Here is a 16,204-nt window from a genome sequence, read left to right on the forward strand (position 1 = left end):
GGTTTGTGTCGGCTCTAAAATGTTTGATGAATAGCGCAATGATGTAAGTTCAGCTGTGTTCGTGATTGTTGAGATTTGTGTGTGTGTGTGGACGGGGGTCAGACTAACGACTCCACTCTTAGGGGATCCAGATGTTTAGTGGGAACGGATGTGTAAGATTCTGAAACACTGACACATACCGACATGACACCGAACAGGAAAGAAAAAAAAAATCCACAAGAGAACATTGTTAATATCCGTAAGGCAAGAAAAATCACAATAGTGATCTCATTAATATCTCAAATGTTTCTTTTACACAGCAATAGGAGAGCGAATTGAGTCTTCAGCTCTTCTGATTTTTCTCCTGAGTGAAAAAATAACACGTCTCCTCTAGATTATCAGAAAAAACTGTTTCAAACTGTACTTAAGATTTCCCAAGATACCAAAGTCTGCAAACAAGAGTTCAATATGAACTAAAAAGTTTCTTATCAAATTCTTCCGAAACCAAATGATGTGATCCACATTCATTTTATAGTTCTATACTGTAACAAGCATACTAAGCAGCACAACTGTTTTGAACATTGATGATAAATGTTTATTGAGCACCAAATCAGCATATTATAATATTTTCTGAAGGATCATGTGACACTTTTTAAAATAATTACATTTAAAAATATATTCAAATAGACAATTATTTTAAATTGTGAAAATATTTCACAATATTAATGTTTTTACTGTATTTTTGATCAAATAAATGCAGCTCTGATGAGCATAAGAGAGAGAGAAAAAATGTAATGGTAGTGTATTTCTCGGTAGGAAATTGAATGAGAAGCATCTATGATTTCATATTTAAATCATAAATGAAATCTACTTTAAGTCTCCAGAGCAATGAAAGAACTACATCTAATGAAAAAGATCTACTGGCTTTAAACAGTCAACAAATCATTCAAAAATCTATAGGTACATCTTTTAATAATATACAAAAATATATTTTTTATAATAATTTAGAATTATATTTTTAATCAATACTAGGTAAAGTCTAAATAGATTTATAATCAACATTTCTATTGCTTTATACACAATACATTATTATGAAATGGGACATTTATAATTCTCAGTCAATATACGCATACTCAAAACTCACCTCCAAAACTTTCCCCGTGATAAACTGATGACAGGCCTCACACTGCACGCCAAAATGGATCTGGTAGTCTTTCTCGCAGTACGGAGAACCATCCCTTAAAAGAGAGGGAAGGGCAGGAAGAAAGATTTATGCTTTTACTGTATTCTATTTCACCTCAATGAAACCAGGATAAAAATTGAATGCTATTAGAAAAGAAGACAGATCAGAGAGGGGGAATTATAGAGGCACGAGATGGCGAAAGATAAAAAATAATGAAGGCATAGCTCACTTGCTGATGTACTCCCCGCTCAGCACTTTCCCACAGGCCTTGCACTTGAAGCAGCCGAGGTGCCACTGTCTGTCCAAGGCCAGAAGAGCCTGGCCATTCTTTATATCCCTGCCACATCCCGCACAGTCTGTAAGAGAACACACACAGATCCGCCTGATCACACACACGTACTGAAGAGCAGCCTGAAAATGACACGCATCTTGATGAGAAAGAGGACAAGACATATTAAAGAGCTCCTTTTTTACTGTAGTTTATCATGTAATTAACTCGCAATTGGTAGTCACAAGCAGCCTTAGATATTTGATGTACTGCTTTACATTGTGGTCTTTTAGTATCATTTATATAGTACTGAAATTCGACATGAATTTTTTTTTTTGCAATAGTCATTTCTATCCTATTGTGATGTAGTATATCTGAGTAAAATAGCTTCTCAAGCTACAAATGTAGGATGGGACTTTATTATTATTATGGGACTTTTATTTTGTCCACCGAGAATTGATTGGATTGTTGGATTATTGTGGTTTGCTATTGCCATGTCATCAGAGAAGAGAAGAGAGGAGAGGAGAGGAGAGGAGAGGAGAGGAGAGGAGAGGAGAGGAGAGGAGAGGAGAGGAGAAGAGAAGAGAAGAGAAGAGAAGAGTCGTTGAGGGATGGGAAGTTATTTTGATAAAAGATTACAAGGGCAAATTAATTTTAATAAAATAATTATGTGCAAGGCTAAATCAATATATACTATACTATATACAATAAATACTGCAATATTCCATTAAAGTATTTCAGTTTTCATTTGACTTAATTTTACATTTTAGTTATTTATTTTAGTAATTTATCATTTTTATTTAAATAATTCTATTTACAGAATAGTTTTTAATTAAATAAAGACAAATATATATTTTTTTACACATTTCCATTAATAGTAAAATTCCATTAAATTGAATCGAATAATCCTCATGTAAAAAATATGTAAGGATTATTTAATTAAAATATGCAAGGATTATTCAATTCTATTTGATAGAATTTTACTATTAACTGAAATGCGTAGGCTAAATCTTGAAAAAAGGCTCATTATTTTTTTGAGTGTAGCTTTCATTTATTTTTTATTTCATTTGACTACTTTTATCATTCAACAAGGTAACATTTCAAATTTTCAATGTTTTTTTAAGTTTAGGTTCTTCATCTAATATTCATATTTTATTTCAGCTAAGATGTAATTTTCAAAATCGATTTTTATAGTTTTAGTTAATGATAACAATGGTACACAGTAGAGAAGCAGACATATTTAGATGCAAATGCCATGCAATGAATGGCATGCATAAACATTTTTTATACTTTTTGGGGCCAACAAACAATTCCCTCCACTAGATGTCAGTGTTAAACAAAAAACTCTCCTTTAGTTTGAGGCCTGTTGATTAAAAACCTCCAGCACTGATTATTCAAGCTTTTAAAAGTGATTTCAAGCAAATAATATCCATAAAAATTCATGCAGCGATCATCATTATATTGCATGACTCATGGAATAAGGTACAACAAGGACATTTCCATCCTCCCTCCACATGTGAGGGAATTTAGTTAATACATGTGTAACGTTTGTAAAAGGTTGAGGGATAAAAATAGCTCAGGGTTGTCATCTTCTATTTATGTTCTTTGGCTGAAATCCCAAAAGGTTTTTAAAAAAACGTAGGGGCGGATGTGGCGGGGTGGGGAGCTCCCAGACGCTGCTGATGTTGCTCCAGGCACAATGGCAACCATTGACAGTGAGGAGAGTATATAATGCACTGCATCTAGTGCTCTAATGCATCATTTAAGCCTTCTCAACCTCCACTTGCACTGTGTGTGCTACAGAGAGACAGAGAGTGTGTGTGTGTGTGTGCAAGAATATGTGTGAAGAGAAAGAGAAGGGCACGTTTCAAAGAGACCTGTGTTCAATCCACCTGTCATGAGGTTTATCAAACCCTCAGTGCAGATTTTTAGAAGTGTCATGTGCTAAAAGCTTTGTGGGGTTTGCCAAAGCAGCGCTACTATTGCTCGAACAAACAGTGCCTTCCAAAAAACGAAACACTTATCCTGGCTAAAGACTTTCATCAGCCTTAAATCATTTCCTGGGGCTCGTGAATGACAAATGATCAGCCGAGCATGACACAAAGAGATATTCAGCAGTGTTCCTGTGTGTGTGTACAGATGCGTGTACATATAGGGGTGGGACAGAAAGATAACTGAGAAAGAGTGAAAGAAAGAGGAACTGCATTGACACATGGGAAGATCATGAACGTGAATAAAACAAATAAAATGCATGATTGTGACTAAACTATTATCTGATTAATATCTTAAAACATCAGATTTATGCATTGTTGTACATTGTTGTGATGTCTAAATTCAATTGCAGCATGTAAAACAATAAATTGGACTTTTTAGTGATTTGCCTTTAATTTATTTAAACAAAGTACTATATCATTTTTAATGTAAACTGTTTTTGGTTATCTGCCATTTCAATATTGTTGCACCCATATATTTGTATATAATATGTATACATGGTCGGTAAGAGTTTTTAATGTTTTTGAAAGTCTCTTATGCGTACCAAGGCTGCATTTATTTGATCAAAAATACAATAATATCAGCAATATTTTAAAATATTACAACAAATAAAAATAACTAAAATAACGTCAATTTTCTGAAAATATTCCCATGATGGTGAAGCTGAATTGTCAGCAGCCAATACTGTATTGTAAATGTCACATGATCCAGATTATTCTAATATGCTGATTTACTTTTGTTATGTTGAAAATGGATACATTTTTTCCCTTTTCCCTTCTTTGATGAATAGAAAGTTTAAAACATAAAGCGTAAAACATGTCTTTATATACTGTCACTTTTGGTCAAATTAATTTGTCCTTGAAATAGAAGTATCTCAAACTTTTGAAAGGCACTCTGCCCCCTTTTCCCACCGAAGCAAAAGTCTACAAAATGTTTTCTCAATCAACAAAATCCCATGACGCAATGCTTACAATTACATCAATTCGCTCCTCTGCAACACAGCAGCTATTCATTGCTAAATTGCTTCTGTAATTGTCCATCACCTGATGTTGTTACATAACAATGATTCCCTGCATTATGACAATTTGATTCTAATGACTAGAGCCATTTACTATAAGAAAACCCTGAGCCTCAGGAAATCGGCACATTCTGTCAAATCTGTCAGTATCCATCAGTCTAGAATGTGTCAGGAAGCGGAAGGTCAGAGAATGCAAGTGAGAGAGAATGGGTCACCCAGCAGGCACAGCAGCGCTCTGAGCGTTTTCATTGGCTCTGAGCCTCCCTCATTCTCTGCGCTTGTCTGCTTGACTCCAGGGGCCCCGGAGCTTAAATTACACCAAGAGGACCCCTAATCTACCGGAAGAGGATGAAGAACTTCCTCTAAGTGAGATAAAAGAGTGAGAGAAATCAAAGAGAGAAACATATATAAGGAGATCAGCTTTTCCCTGGTTGACAGCACAGGAATTGGTCACCTGTCAACTCAAGTAACCCTAGACGAGTCTGAAAAGAAGAAGGGAATCTTATTGAAATGCTATTTCAGAATAAATATTTGCCTGTGTAAAAGCCATCATAGTGCTAGGGTGCTGTGGATGGTTGTCAGGACATTCCTATGTGGTTGATAATGTAGAGCACATACATCTGTGGTGGCTATTAGGGTGTTGCTATGTGGTTTCCAATGTATTTTGAGTGGATTACAGACCTTATGTAGCTCCGCCCCTTTTCAGCACTGTGCTCAATGTGTTCCTCCTGTTTTCACAGAATGAAGCTAAGATCTTATGGATTAATGAATGATACAGCTCTCCCGGAATACTGACATTTATGACATCCGATTCAAACATTACAATGCCCCAGATAACTTTCATTAACTCTACAATAAGTAAGTAAACCCGCTTTACTAGCTAATTACTCTTTGACAGCGATGCCATAGAAATATAAAAGAACATCCAATAAACAACCGATGGATTGAACCAAGACCCAGCCCTACATTTTTTTTTCTTTGTAATAGTCAATTTCACAATACGAAAGAAAAAGAGTTACTTTGAGAATTTTGACTTCAGTTTTTCCAAAATGCTTCACAGCATTGTTCCTGCTTTTCTAAATAGTGGATTTAGATGCAGAAAAAACCCCCAAGGCATTTAACTTCTGGTGGGATGAAGAGACAGTGAGCTTCCAGATAGCTATGACCTTGAATCCTGAGGGGTATAAGGCCTGTCAACACATGCAAACACTACACAATCTAACACATCTATAAAAGCGGGATGATTGTGGCAAGCTGAAATCTGAGTAGGACACTAAAACATAACCATTAAGCACAAACACACGTGTGTGGGAGAGCAAACTCACTGCTAGATGTGCTGATGTCTTTGGGAGTTGGGGACACTGGCTGGACGCAGTGCTGGCAGAGACAGTCTTTTCCATTAAACGTGACTCGATCACCAGCGGGAAACGGCCGTCTGGCAACAGAAGATAGATGAGAAGATGACATTTAGGTATATACACTACCATTCAATTTATTTTTTTTAGTAACAGTAAACTATGGAAGCATGTTTCCGCCACAGAATAAAACATTTTAAAAGATAATTGCAACTTTTTATCTCACAATTGCGACTTTATATCACGCAATTCTGACTTTATATCTCGCAATTCTGAGAATTGGATGATATAGTCCTAATTGTGTGTTATAAAGTCAGACATGCGAGATATAAACTCACAATTGCATGTTATAAAGTCAGAACTGCGAGATATAAACTCGGAATTGCGAGAAATAAACTTGCAATTCTGACTTTTTTTCTCGCAATTCTGACATCTTTTCTCAGAATTGTTTATATCTCACAATGCTGACTTCCTAACACGCAATTGCGACTTTTTATCATGCAATTCCGACTTTATATCTCCCAATTGCGTGTTATATGATATGTGTATATGACACAAAGTTAAATGATATATCTTTTAACATAGGGCCTGAAATGGGCCTGCTTTCATGTAACTTACTTGCAAACAGTGCAAACAAAACATGTGGGGTGGTAGGTCTTCCCGAGGGCAGTGACCACCTCTCCTTCAACAAAGTCTCCGCAGCCATTACAGCGAGTGCCATGAAGCCTCTGGTAGTCCAGTGTGCATAGATACTCCCCGTTCTTCATGAAGAAACCACCTTGGGCCAGGTCACAACCGCACACTGAATGTACAAAAACAGAGAAATAGGAAATTAGAATATATCGTTTAAAGGGTCATAAAACCCCAAAACTAATTTTTTGAAATGTTATCAGATGTGCAGATCATCAATGAAAGAAACAATAGAACTCATTACTGGTATGTTTATTATTCAGAGTTATTTCATTCTTCCGGAGGGTTTAAAAAGCAAAAAGCGTGCTCGCGCAGACCGAACAGTGTATGACATCAAAATATCGCCATAGCGATTAGAATGCAGACAGCACTGTATGTTTTCGAATCGCTCTCGCGGTACTTCACCGCGGTACTCACGGTACGTCATACACCAGTCTGAGATTGGCTGCGTCCAAAATCACATACTTTCTTGAGTCTTTTTTTTAAATATGAAATGTGAACGACTAGGATAAAACAGGGGGGTTTCATGACACTTTAATGAGATCTTACAGTGCAAAACACTCTTGAGTGAAATCTGAAACACTGTTAAATCAGACGTTCAAAATAAATGACACTTAGTTTGGCTCTCATTGAGTGTTGAAACACAACCCAGTAGTTGTGTTACACTACTAGTGCATCTTTTGCACAGAGATTTACACATCTTGGCTGCCAGCAAACACAAGGTCAGGGGGCTTATGCTCATCTTGGCCAGTGTGTCTGAGGACAACGGCGTATAAAGAGAGAGTTTGGTTCGCTGAAGATTTCCTGAGCTTTCAAGATGATTTCAAGACTCTGGCACAAGTTCAGACACTTTATATAGGTCCGCGTGAATAGGTGTGTTGGGTCTGTGTCCTCTTGGCAAGCGTCACACATGCCAGATCTGTCTGAAAGCTCCTTGGCAGGCGGGACTGATATTTAACAGCTTGTTTAGCGTCACACGATACCCCCTTCTCAACAAGCCCCCTTTTCTCTCACTTCCTCTCGTTCCTTCTTTCTCTCTCTATCTGTTTTTCTCTATCCTCCAACATTCCGACCTGTAAAACTATAAGGGCCACAATGTTTTTCACCATTTTATGCAGTTTACATTTGGAAATTATGGACAAAAGGAGAAGAAACATCATATGATGCAGACCACATTCTCACACCACTGCTAAAATATTTACTTAAAGTACCCCTTGATATTATTTAATAATTTAACACCACATTCGCCTGTTCACAGTTCTCTGATGTCAGTTAATGATCACATGACTTGCAGGTATTATTTTAATTGATATTTTTATGATTTAATTAATGATTATCTTTTCATTAAAGCGCATGTGAGCAACCTTCTGAATCATTATACCTCCCAGTTTCATGAACTTTATGAATGCGTGACCTTTAGAACTAGATATATCATCTGCAGGAATAACAAAAACAATTGAACACATATTAGTATACATCTCTTGACAAATACAGCACGGCTGATAATAACATAGCTCAGTAGATTCATTCCAGTCTTTGCCAAATTAATAAACTGACTTAAAATTGTCATTTGTTGTTCTAAAATGTTATTTGTACTCCCATCTCCACATTTGTTATATAACATATCTTTTGCTTCATTGAATCTGTCTTCTGGCTTGGGAAGATTAGGTCCACTCAGGCAAATGGGACAAGCAGGTGGCTGTGGCGACAGTAGTGATTAGCAGTAGAGAGAGAGAGCCAGTGCCCAAATTGTGTCTGGCATTTGGGTAACCTTCACTGACAGGGTACAGAATGCCAGGATGCCAGTTTAGAAAATGTCATACGCATTAATGTTGATCAACGCACATCTTGTAACTACAGACCACAGGGACACAACAACTGCAATTCGCTTCACTACTATCCTGGGCCGTGTGCAATCATATATTTTCAAGTTGTGTTGTCCTATCCCATCTAACAGGGGACGTCCTCAAGACTTTAGCTAAGGTTCTAGCAGAGTTCTGAACAAATGTTTTTTCAAAAGTTAGCACAAAAATATTTTCTGAAACGTTTCAGTTTTTTAAAAATGGTACTATTTCTTTAAGACTGTTCAGAGAACATTCAAAAGTAATGTTTGCAAAATTATAAAAGGGAATGTTCACACATAACCAAGAAAAAAAAAAGTGTTTAAAATTTAAAAGAACTACGGTATGTTTTGAATGTTCAGAAAACATTCAGAAATAAGGTTTTTATAACTTAAAGCTGCAGTCCGTCGTTTTTCCTCTTTGTCGCCATCTCTGTTAGAAATCTGCAATTGCAGTTATTCGCGGAATTATTAACTGTGCGTGGGTAGTAAATCGGCATGAAACAGCGCGGATGAACACAATGTATTGAGGAGAACCTGTCGCGTCGCTGTGGATACTGTACTGTCATCAGCAATGTCAGAGTATACCTTTTGAAAGTGTCAACATTAGAGTTTTCATCGGTAAATGTCATCTGAACAAGTAAGTAACATTCACTTTTGTTCTGACCAAATTCGGGGGGTGGGGGGAAGCATTGCAGTAACGTTAGGCTATATCATGCTGATTAAATCTAACGATTGCTTATATCACGTCAAAACGTGAAAAATATATTTTTTCTGTAGCCACTCTGAAGTCCGAAGTCTTTGGGTTTTACAACTGGTGAATCTCCAGTTGTCACTGGTGATTGTCGCTTTAAACTTTCGGGATCCGCCATACCAAGTGCTAAGCTAAATCCTATGGCTAAATCTCCACCATCATCCACACACGGTAGCCGGGGACTCCTTCTCTATGTGTACAGAAGTGACGTAATGACGCAAAGACATGCTCGAAATTCCCGCGGAAATCCACCAGTACCACTGGAATTAAAATCATTATTACAAGATTACCGTTTTGAATCGAGGTAAGGCAAGCAGATCGTTTTGAACACTGGATGGTTACGTTTTTTTTCAAAAATGTCTTTTTTGATATTTTTAAACCCAAAAAAGTGCCGGACTGCAGCTTTAATGAGAACATTAGCAAAACGTTTAAAAAAATGTTTTCGTTAGCTGGGATCTTAAGACTAGAACAGAACAGTCAAATTCTAGAAAAAGGCTTATTATTTGATCATTTTTGTCATGCTTTGCTAAACGTGGTGTGTGAAAGAGCACAATGAAGAAGATTAACATTAAAATACTTTATTAAAGGAAGACGTACCTAACCAAACTCAGTGTTAGCATAAATGACAACCGACAGCAAGACAAAAGAGCAAAGTATACTTCACTTTTTATGCGTATTGGCATACCAATTTGGTGCATTACCACCACCAACTGTTTGGGGTGTGGAGCTTCAATGCGGATTTAGACGCTTATATATAAATTTTTTTTATTCTTGGTTGTTCTTAATATTCTTTATGTCTAAAACACAGATAGATTTATACTGGGAGAAAACAAAAAGAACTAATAGCCAACAGCTGAAACCAATGATTAATCAAATTAGTAACCATGGTGACAAATTAATGAACTAACTCAGGCAGAGAGAGACGTGAAAACAAAGTCCAAGCACAATGGAACTGTTACAATTTTAACTAGATTATAATAGATTGTTGTTGGGTTTTTTTCATAGTTGCAGCGTGGTCTAAAGATGGAATAACACAACTTTTTTTGTTAAGAAAATATTTACTTAAAAAAGTAAAAGGGCACTCGATCGGGCACCTGAGCAGCTGGCTCACAGCACAGCCTACTGGTCAAAACTAGTACCAGTGAAATGGCTTGTATATCTGCTTCATCAAGACTATCCTCACTGCAGCCTGTAGTGCAATGACATTTTGGATTAAATCCAATACACTTGGACGCGTGATGCCCCCCCAAACCAGTTGAGTGCAAACTCCGCCCCGCAGCTGATTCAAAACATTTCATTATTGATGTCAATCACAGTCCTGATTGCCAACACAATGCTACAACTAATACTATCCCCTAACCTATCCTACACCCTAACCTTAACCTGGTTTTGAAACAACAAAACAAAACAAAATCACCTGTCCACAACGTATTGGATTTAATCCAGCGAGTACATCTAGGCGACATCTGCTAGGAGTAATTACAGGGGCTGGAGTGACTGGGAATTCAACAGTGTGTGTGAGGGTGTGCAAGTGATGAACAATGACGCAAGTGTAATGACGCTTTTGAATTTCTGTCAGAACCTTCCTCAAAAGAACAGCCTGTTAACTCCTCCCCGAACAAACATCCATCCACACTCTCAATCACTGAGCCAACTCCTCCATCCACACACTCTGTCTTACTACCTCCGTATGAATGGACACCGGAAAAAAAAGCTATTCATTAACTAATGAAAATATTTCAGAAGAGCAGGGACATTTGATTCAGTTCAAATGTGACTTTTTTCAGTTCAGATTCTATCATGTCAGTCCAGATAATTCGACAAAAAGAGCCTCAGAAACAAAGCCAAGTTGCAATCCGCACAGACTGCAGAAGCGTAGAAAGTCCCGGGTTTCCCATACACTATATGCAGACATCAAACAAGCTTTCACAGACTTCATCTATATTTTAATGAGTTTCCCAGCATGCTGCTTTCTCCCTGCACTTTAGTGGGTAGCAGCCTTTCAGCATGGGTTTCCTCTACACTTTGTTTGAGACTTATTCTAGTTTCTCCTGCACAGAGAGACGTCTCTCCCTGAAATATAGCAGCAGTGGGATGTTATAGGGAAACACAGTCATCACTTTCTCTGTTGAGTCTTTTCTCATCTTTTTACCATGATGTCGTTTTATACTTCATTTTTACGCACTTAATCCCTCTGTGAGATCAGCCAGTGGAGCAGAAAAAAATTATTCCCAAACAAGAACCCTGGCAGCATGAAAGGTCTCTTGGCATGAGTCTGAATGTGAAACTACAACACCATTGTTATGAAAAAGAAAGGTTATCATTTTGTACACCAGGCCTGTCCAGCCTCATTACCAGAATACTGAATATGAGGGAGAGAGTTAAAAGAATATTTCAGACAAAAACGCCATTCATTAAACAAGTAACAATGCATGATTTGTGAGTATCTTTACAATGAATAGGTTGATCCGGTTCACAAAACAGTCTGAATTATTTATTCATAAATTGGACAGATCAGTGTTTTAAAGTCAACATGAAACCAAAATTGGCAATTCTCGTTTTTTTTTTTTTTTTACATATGGCTTGTGAAGATCATACTGACCAGTTTTATTATGTTTGTATTATGTTTTTAAAGCTCCTTTCCCCATTCTGTGTAATTGCATGGAGAAACAATCAGTACTTTTTTTTTTTTTTTTTAATTCTATTTTTGAGTTCCACAGAAGAAAATCATATGGGTTTGGAGTAAATGATGACAGAGTTCATTTTTGATGAACTATTCCTTTAACAAACTCCACTGAGCTATATGGAGATCATAAACATCGATAAGTTGCACTCATTTATTCACTTATATTGCTGAGCCGTCCTAATTGAAGACGTGGCGTGACTTTCTGTATTGACAGAGTGAGCGGATCCTAATGGCAAGACATCATTCATGCCTCTTGTGTCGAGGTGTGTATGTACATTGAGCAAAGCTGCAAAATAAAATGCAGAGATCGTTAAAATGACCGCTGAGTCTACATAACACTAATGTATGATTCGCCTGGGACTGGAATTCTGAGTCTGACCTCAGCAAGGAATGCAGGTGGTATACTGAAATTATTTAAACCCTTAAACACATATGTTTCAGATCAATTTCCCATGAGGTACTGTAAGGGTGACTCATATAGTTTGCGTGGCAGTGCACAGCCAATTTAATAAAGTGCACCGGACAGTATGAAAAATTCATGACAGCTAGAAAAATGTCAACTTTATAAAATTGAAAAATAAAAGAAAATGGTGTATATTGTTACAAATGCAATTTTTTTGGTTTCGTTTCACAATATAGCCACCAACCGTTACATATATACACTACCATTCCAAAGTTTTGGGTCAAGAAGATTTTCTTTTAAAGAAATTTAAAGGGATAGTTCACCCCAAACTGAACATTTTGTCATCACTTACTCACCCTCAAGTTGTTCCAAATCTGTTTAGAGTTTCTTTCTTCTGTTGAACACAAAAGAAGACATTATAAAGAATGTTGGTAATCAAACTTGGTAAAATTCCATAGTAGGAAAAAAAAATTCTATGGAAGTCAATGTCTACTGTCAACTGTCAGGTTACCAACATTCTTTAAAATGTTTTCTTTTCTGTTCAACAGAAGAAAGAAACACAAAGTTTTGGAACAACATAAGGGTGAGTAAATGATAACAACATTTTCATTTTAGGATGAACTATCCCTTTAATACGATGCATTAAATTGATCAAGTGTGACAGTTGTCACATCAGAGAAAAGAAGAAGAAAGCTAAATGTAAAACTCAAAATAATCGTATACTCATGAGTCACAGAATTATCAAAACCATGAACAAAACAACCACCCAGGGCCTGTGTCAAGGGGTGGTGGGTTGTGTGTCTGGGGGGGTGGGGGGGTAGCCTCCCCTATGATGATCTGAAGACCACCCTGCGATGATCCTTTTTACAATGCCAACTTGAATCTTGAAATATCTAACAACATTTCAGACATTTGATAGCCAGATAAATCACATAGCTCATAGCTTTTGCAAAAAAAAAAAAAAAAATCGACTCTGAGAATGAAACTGTTATGCTAAATCACTCATTTTCAAACAGAACAGCCTATTTTCTAAAATAATTTCTTAGGATGACCTCTGGTTGAACTGATCGTTGGTCCCAGTCCCAGCTGCATGTGTGAAGCCATAGTATTACAGGGTTCGGTCTGACATTACAGGACTAGTTTCAGGCACACGTCACGGCATAATAGTTCGTGTTTTGTATCCGAGGCAACTTGCTGACTTAATGCTGGGTTTAGAGAGAGCCGTAAATTATTTGTTGCTTTCATGATGGCTTACTGTGTTATGAGTTATAATGGCTTTTATGAGTGTCCACTTCAGAGACTGACAGAGAAAGATTGGGTGGGAGATGTGGCCGAGGGTGTGTGTGTGTGTGTACGGTTGCATAAACTAGAGAGGTTGTTTTACATGACAACTGTTTGGTAAATAGAAGGAGCGGAAGGAGTATTTGTGTGTATGAGTCTGGGTGGTTGGTAATGTGTGTCTTTGACAGTGACAGGTGCCAGAAAAATCCTCTCCACACTATTTAAGTAAGGACTGCCTGAACTTCTCTGGCTCCACATTTGTCTAAACAAAGAATCTCATTAGCACTTACCACACACAGATACACACACAACAGATTTCTAAATATTCACCACAGGATGACCTTGCTCTTCCTGTTGCTAAAACATACTCTGTTAAACTCTTAAAGCTATAATACAAATTAAACACAAGTTAAGCTCAACTTATTATTAAAAAAATATTATTTAAATTAACTAAACTCTTAGTTTGTAAAAACAACAAAAACCAGTTGACAGGCTATGCACTTACACTGAAATCTATGGGAAGATTTTACTATATGTCTGAAGCTAAAATGTTAAGCTCAGTTTTTTTATAGTGCATATTCTTTCAGTAAAAAGTAAAAAATATTTGATCTGTAAAGTCTAAATCCTCTTTTTGAGAATGATTTCTAAAGATGAATGTGACACTGAACGCTGGAGTAATAGGTGACAGGAATAAATTCAATTGTATTTGTAATAATATTTCACAATATTACTGTTCAACAGTATTTGTAATCAAACAAATGCAGCCTTGATGATCATGAGACAATTAAAAATCTTACCAACCCCACAAATTTAAACGATGATGTGAAGGCCTATTCACACTTATAACTATAACAATAAAGATCTAGTTCTGAATTTTTTTCTAAATATAAAAGAATAGCAGAGTCCACACCACAACTATAATGGCACAGAGAAGCGTCATCATTGGAATCACTTTAAAAAAAAAAATGTTTCCCCCAGCAGATTAATGATAACAACACTGACAGCCAATCAGAATCCATCTTGCTTTAAAGAACTCAAGCATTTAAAGCGGCAGATGTCAAACTGTAGCAAGCGCTTAGAATAAGCAGAATGATATTGTCCTCCGGTGTAAACTCTAATATAGTTATCATTCTTAACAAAAAATAACAAAAAATTGCATCTTACTCTTTAAATACTACAAATACAACAGAAAAAAATACTATTTGAAATAGTGTGATATTTGTATTGCCACTCTTATACTTAGACTTTTATTGATGAATCTAAAATTTTCCTTTAGCATTAGACTTTCAATTCTGCTTACTCATTTCTTTAACTGCATCCACGGAATTAGTGATTCACTTTCCTCCAATTCAATAGGAACAATTTTACATGATCTGGTTCTCGCAGAGAAAAACTCATAAACCGAGAGCAATAAAACCAGCAGTAACTTCATCAAAGCATAAATAAAATGCTCAAATGCATAAATCGAATCAGTTGCGTTGAGGTCAGCCAGTGACATCATCTTCTTGGCTGTGAGAATGACATCCTGAAATGACATGTTTAGGCACGTAACCCTTGACCCCCGAGGGGCGTCTGCCACTCCTCATTAATGCAAACCCACAGCTGTGGAGTGACTGGCACACACACACACACACACACACAAGCACACATGTTCACAGACAGACTGGCGGTCTCTAAAGAGGTGTGTGCGGACCCCTCCTCTGCCGTCTTATCCTCCCAATGGGGATCAGCAGAGCTATTTCCAGCATTGCAGCGCTTTAACAGCTCCTGGAGACTATGCCTGAAATAGCACACACAGGCTCTCTGACTGACACAGCATTCACACACAGAGCTGAGCGAGAGAAGGAGAGGGAGGGAGAATGTGCAGAAAGACAGTGTGAGACATGGAGAGGAATATAAAGTGATCACCGAAGAGAAAAGAGGGGGGGAGCGGAGCAGTATATGTTGACTGCACATGCTCACTGTAATGGTTTAAGTGAGCCTGCTTAAAGAGAACAAATGAAACTAATAGAGCAAAGCAAGGCTCATTAGCTTACAACCGAGCTGTAAAGCCACTGCATCTTCTATTGTCAGAGTTCAGGTATTGGCAGGTCACCCCAGCAGAAGCACTCCTGCCAGGTGTCCACAGAGAAAGGCACTGTATGCAACAGTCTGAATCCCGCTTTCTAGGAAAGGAACTGATTCAAGACAGGATATCCATTAGATTATGGATTCCTTGTAAGTGGACAAGTCACTGGCCTGCTTAACCTGAGCCCTTGTGCTGCCCTCTTCTGTTTTTAAGAACTACATTGCTAGTAAAGACTAATATAGAACGTATTACTGTTAATCCATCGACTAACATAATCTAACAATGAGAAGTACATTTTTCAGCATGTATTAACCTTTATTCATGTTAGCTCACATTAACTAATATTAAGATTGAATCGTAAAAATGATGAGATTAGCATTCATAAATTCTGTAGAAGTATTGTTCGTTCTTAGTTCATGTTAACTAATATAGTTAACTACTGTTAACAAATGAAACATTACTGTAAATGTAAAAGTCTTGTTCTATATTTGACAATCTAGGAAAGATTAGGGATTAATACGACTCATTATCTATTCAGGAAAACTTAAAAATTATGTGATGACACTTTGAGTATGTACTGTATAATGGTGATGAATGATTACAATAGTCATACGGCATGATAGTCACATGGTACTCAAAATGTACAGTGTTGCCCAAAAGTCTGAGACCATTTGTGAAAATGTTTCT

General features: G+C 37.0%; 1 protein-coding gene across 2 annotated transcripts in view; it reads right to left on the reverse strand.

Moving 5' to 3' along the window:
• ablim1b (actin binding LIM protein 1b) overlaps window positions 1-16,204 on the reverse strand; it is a 65,567-nt gene that overhangs the window by 27,319 nt on the left and 22,044 nt on the right. For both annotated transcript variants that reach the window (XR_013795788.1, XM_079596218.1), the window contains exons 3-6: window positions 6,414-6,597; window positions 5,766-5,875; window positions 1,392-1,518; window positions 1,124-1,217 (exon numbers count right to left, since the gene is read on the reverse strand). Coding sequence is in view for 1 of the 2 variants with exons in the window: in XM_079596218.1 (XP_079452344.1) it covers window positions 1,124-1,217; window positions 1,392-1,518; window positions 5,766-5,875; window positions 6,414-6,597 (515 nt within the window). In the remaining variant the exon portion in view is untranslated. The remainder of the gene's footprint in view (window positions 1-1,123; window positions 1,218-1,391; window positions 1,519-5,765; window positions 5,876-6,413; window positions 6,598-16,204) is intronic.

Source organism: Phoxinus phoxinus, assembly GCF_949152265.1.
Source record: "Phoxinus phoxinus genome assembly, chromosome: 21".
NCBI lineage: Eukaryota > Metazoa > Chordata > Actinopteri > Cypriniformes > Leuciscidae > Phoxinus > Phoxinus phoxinus.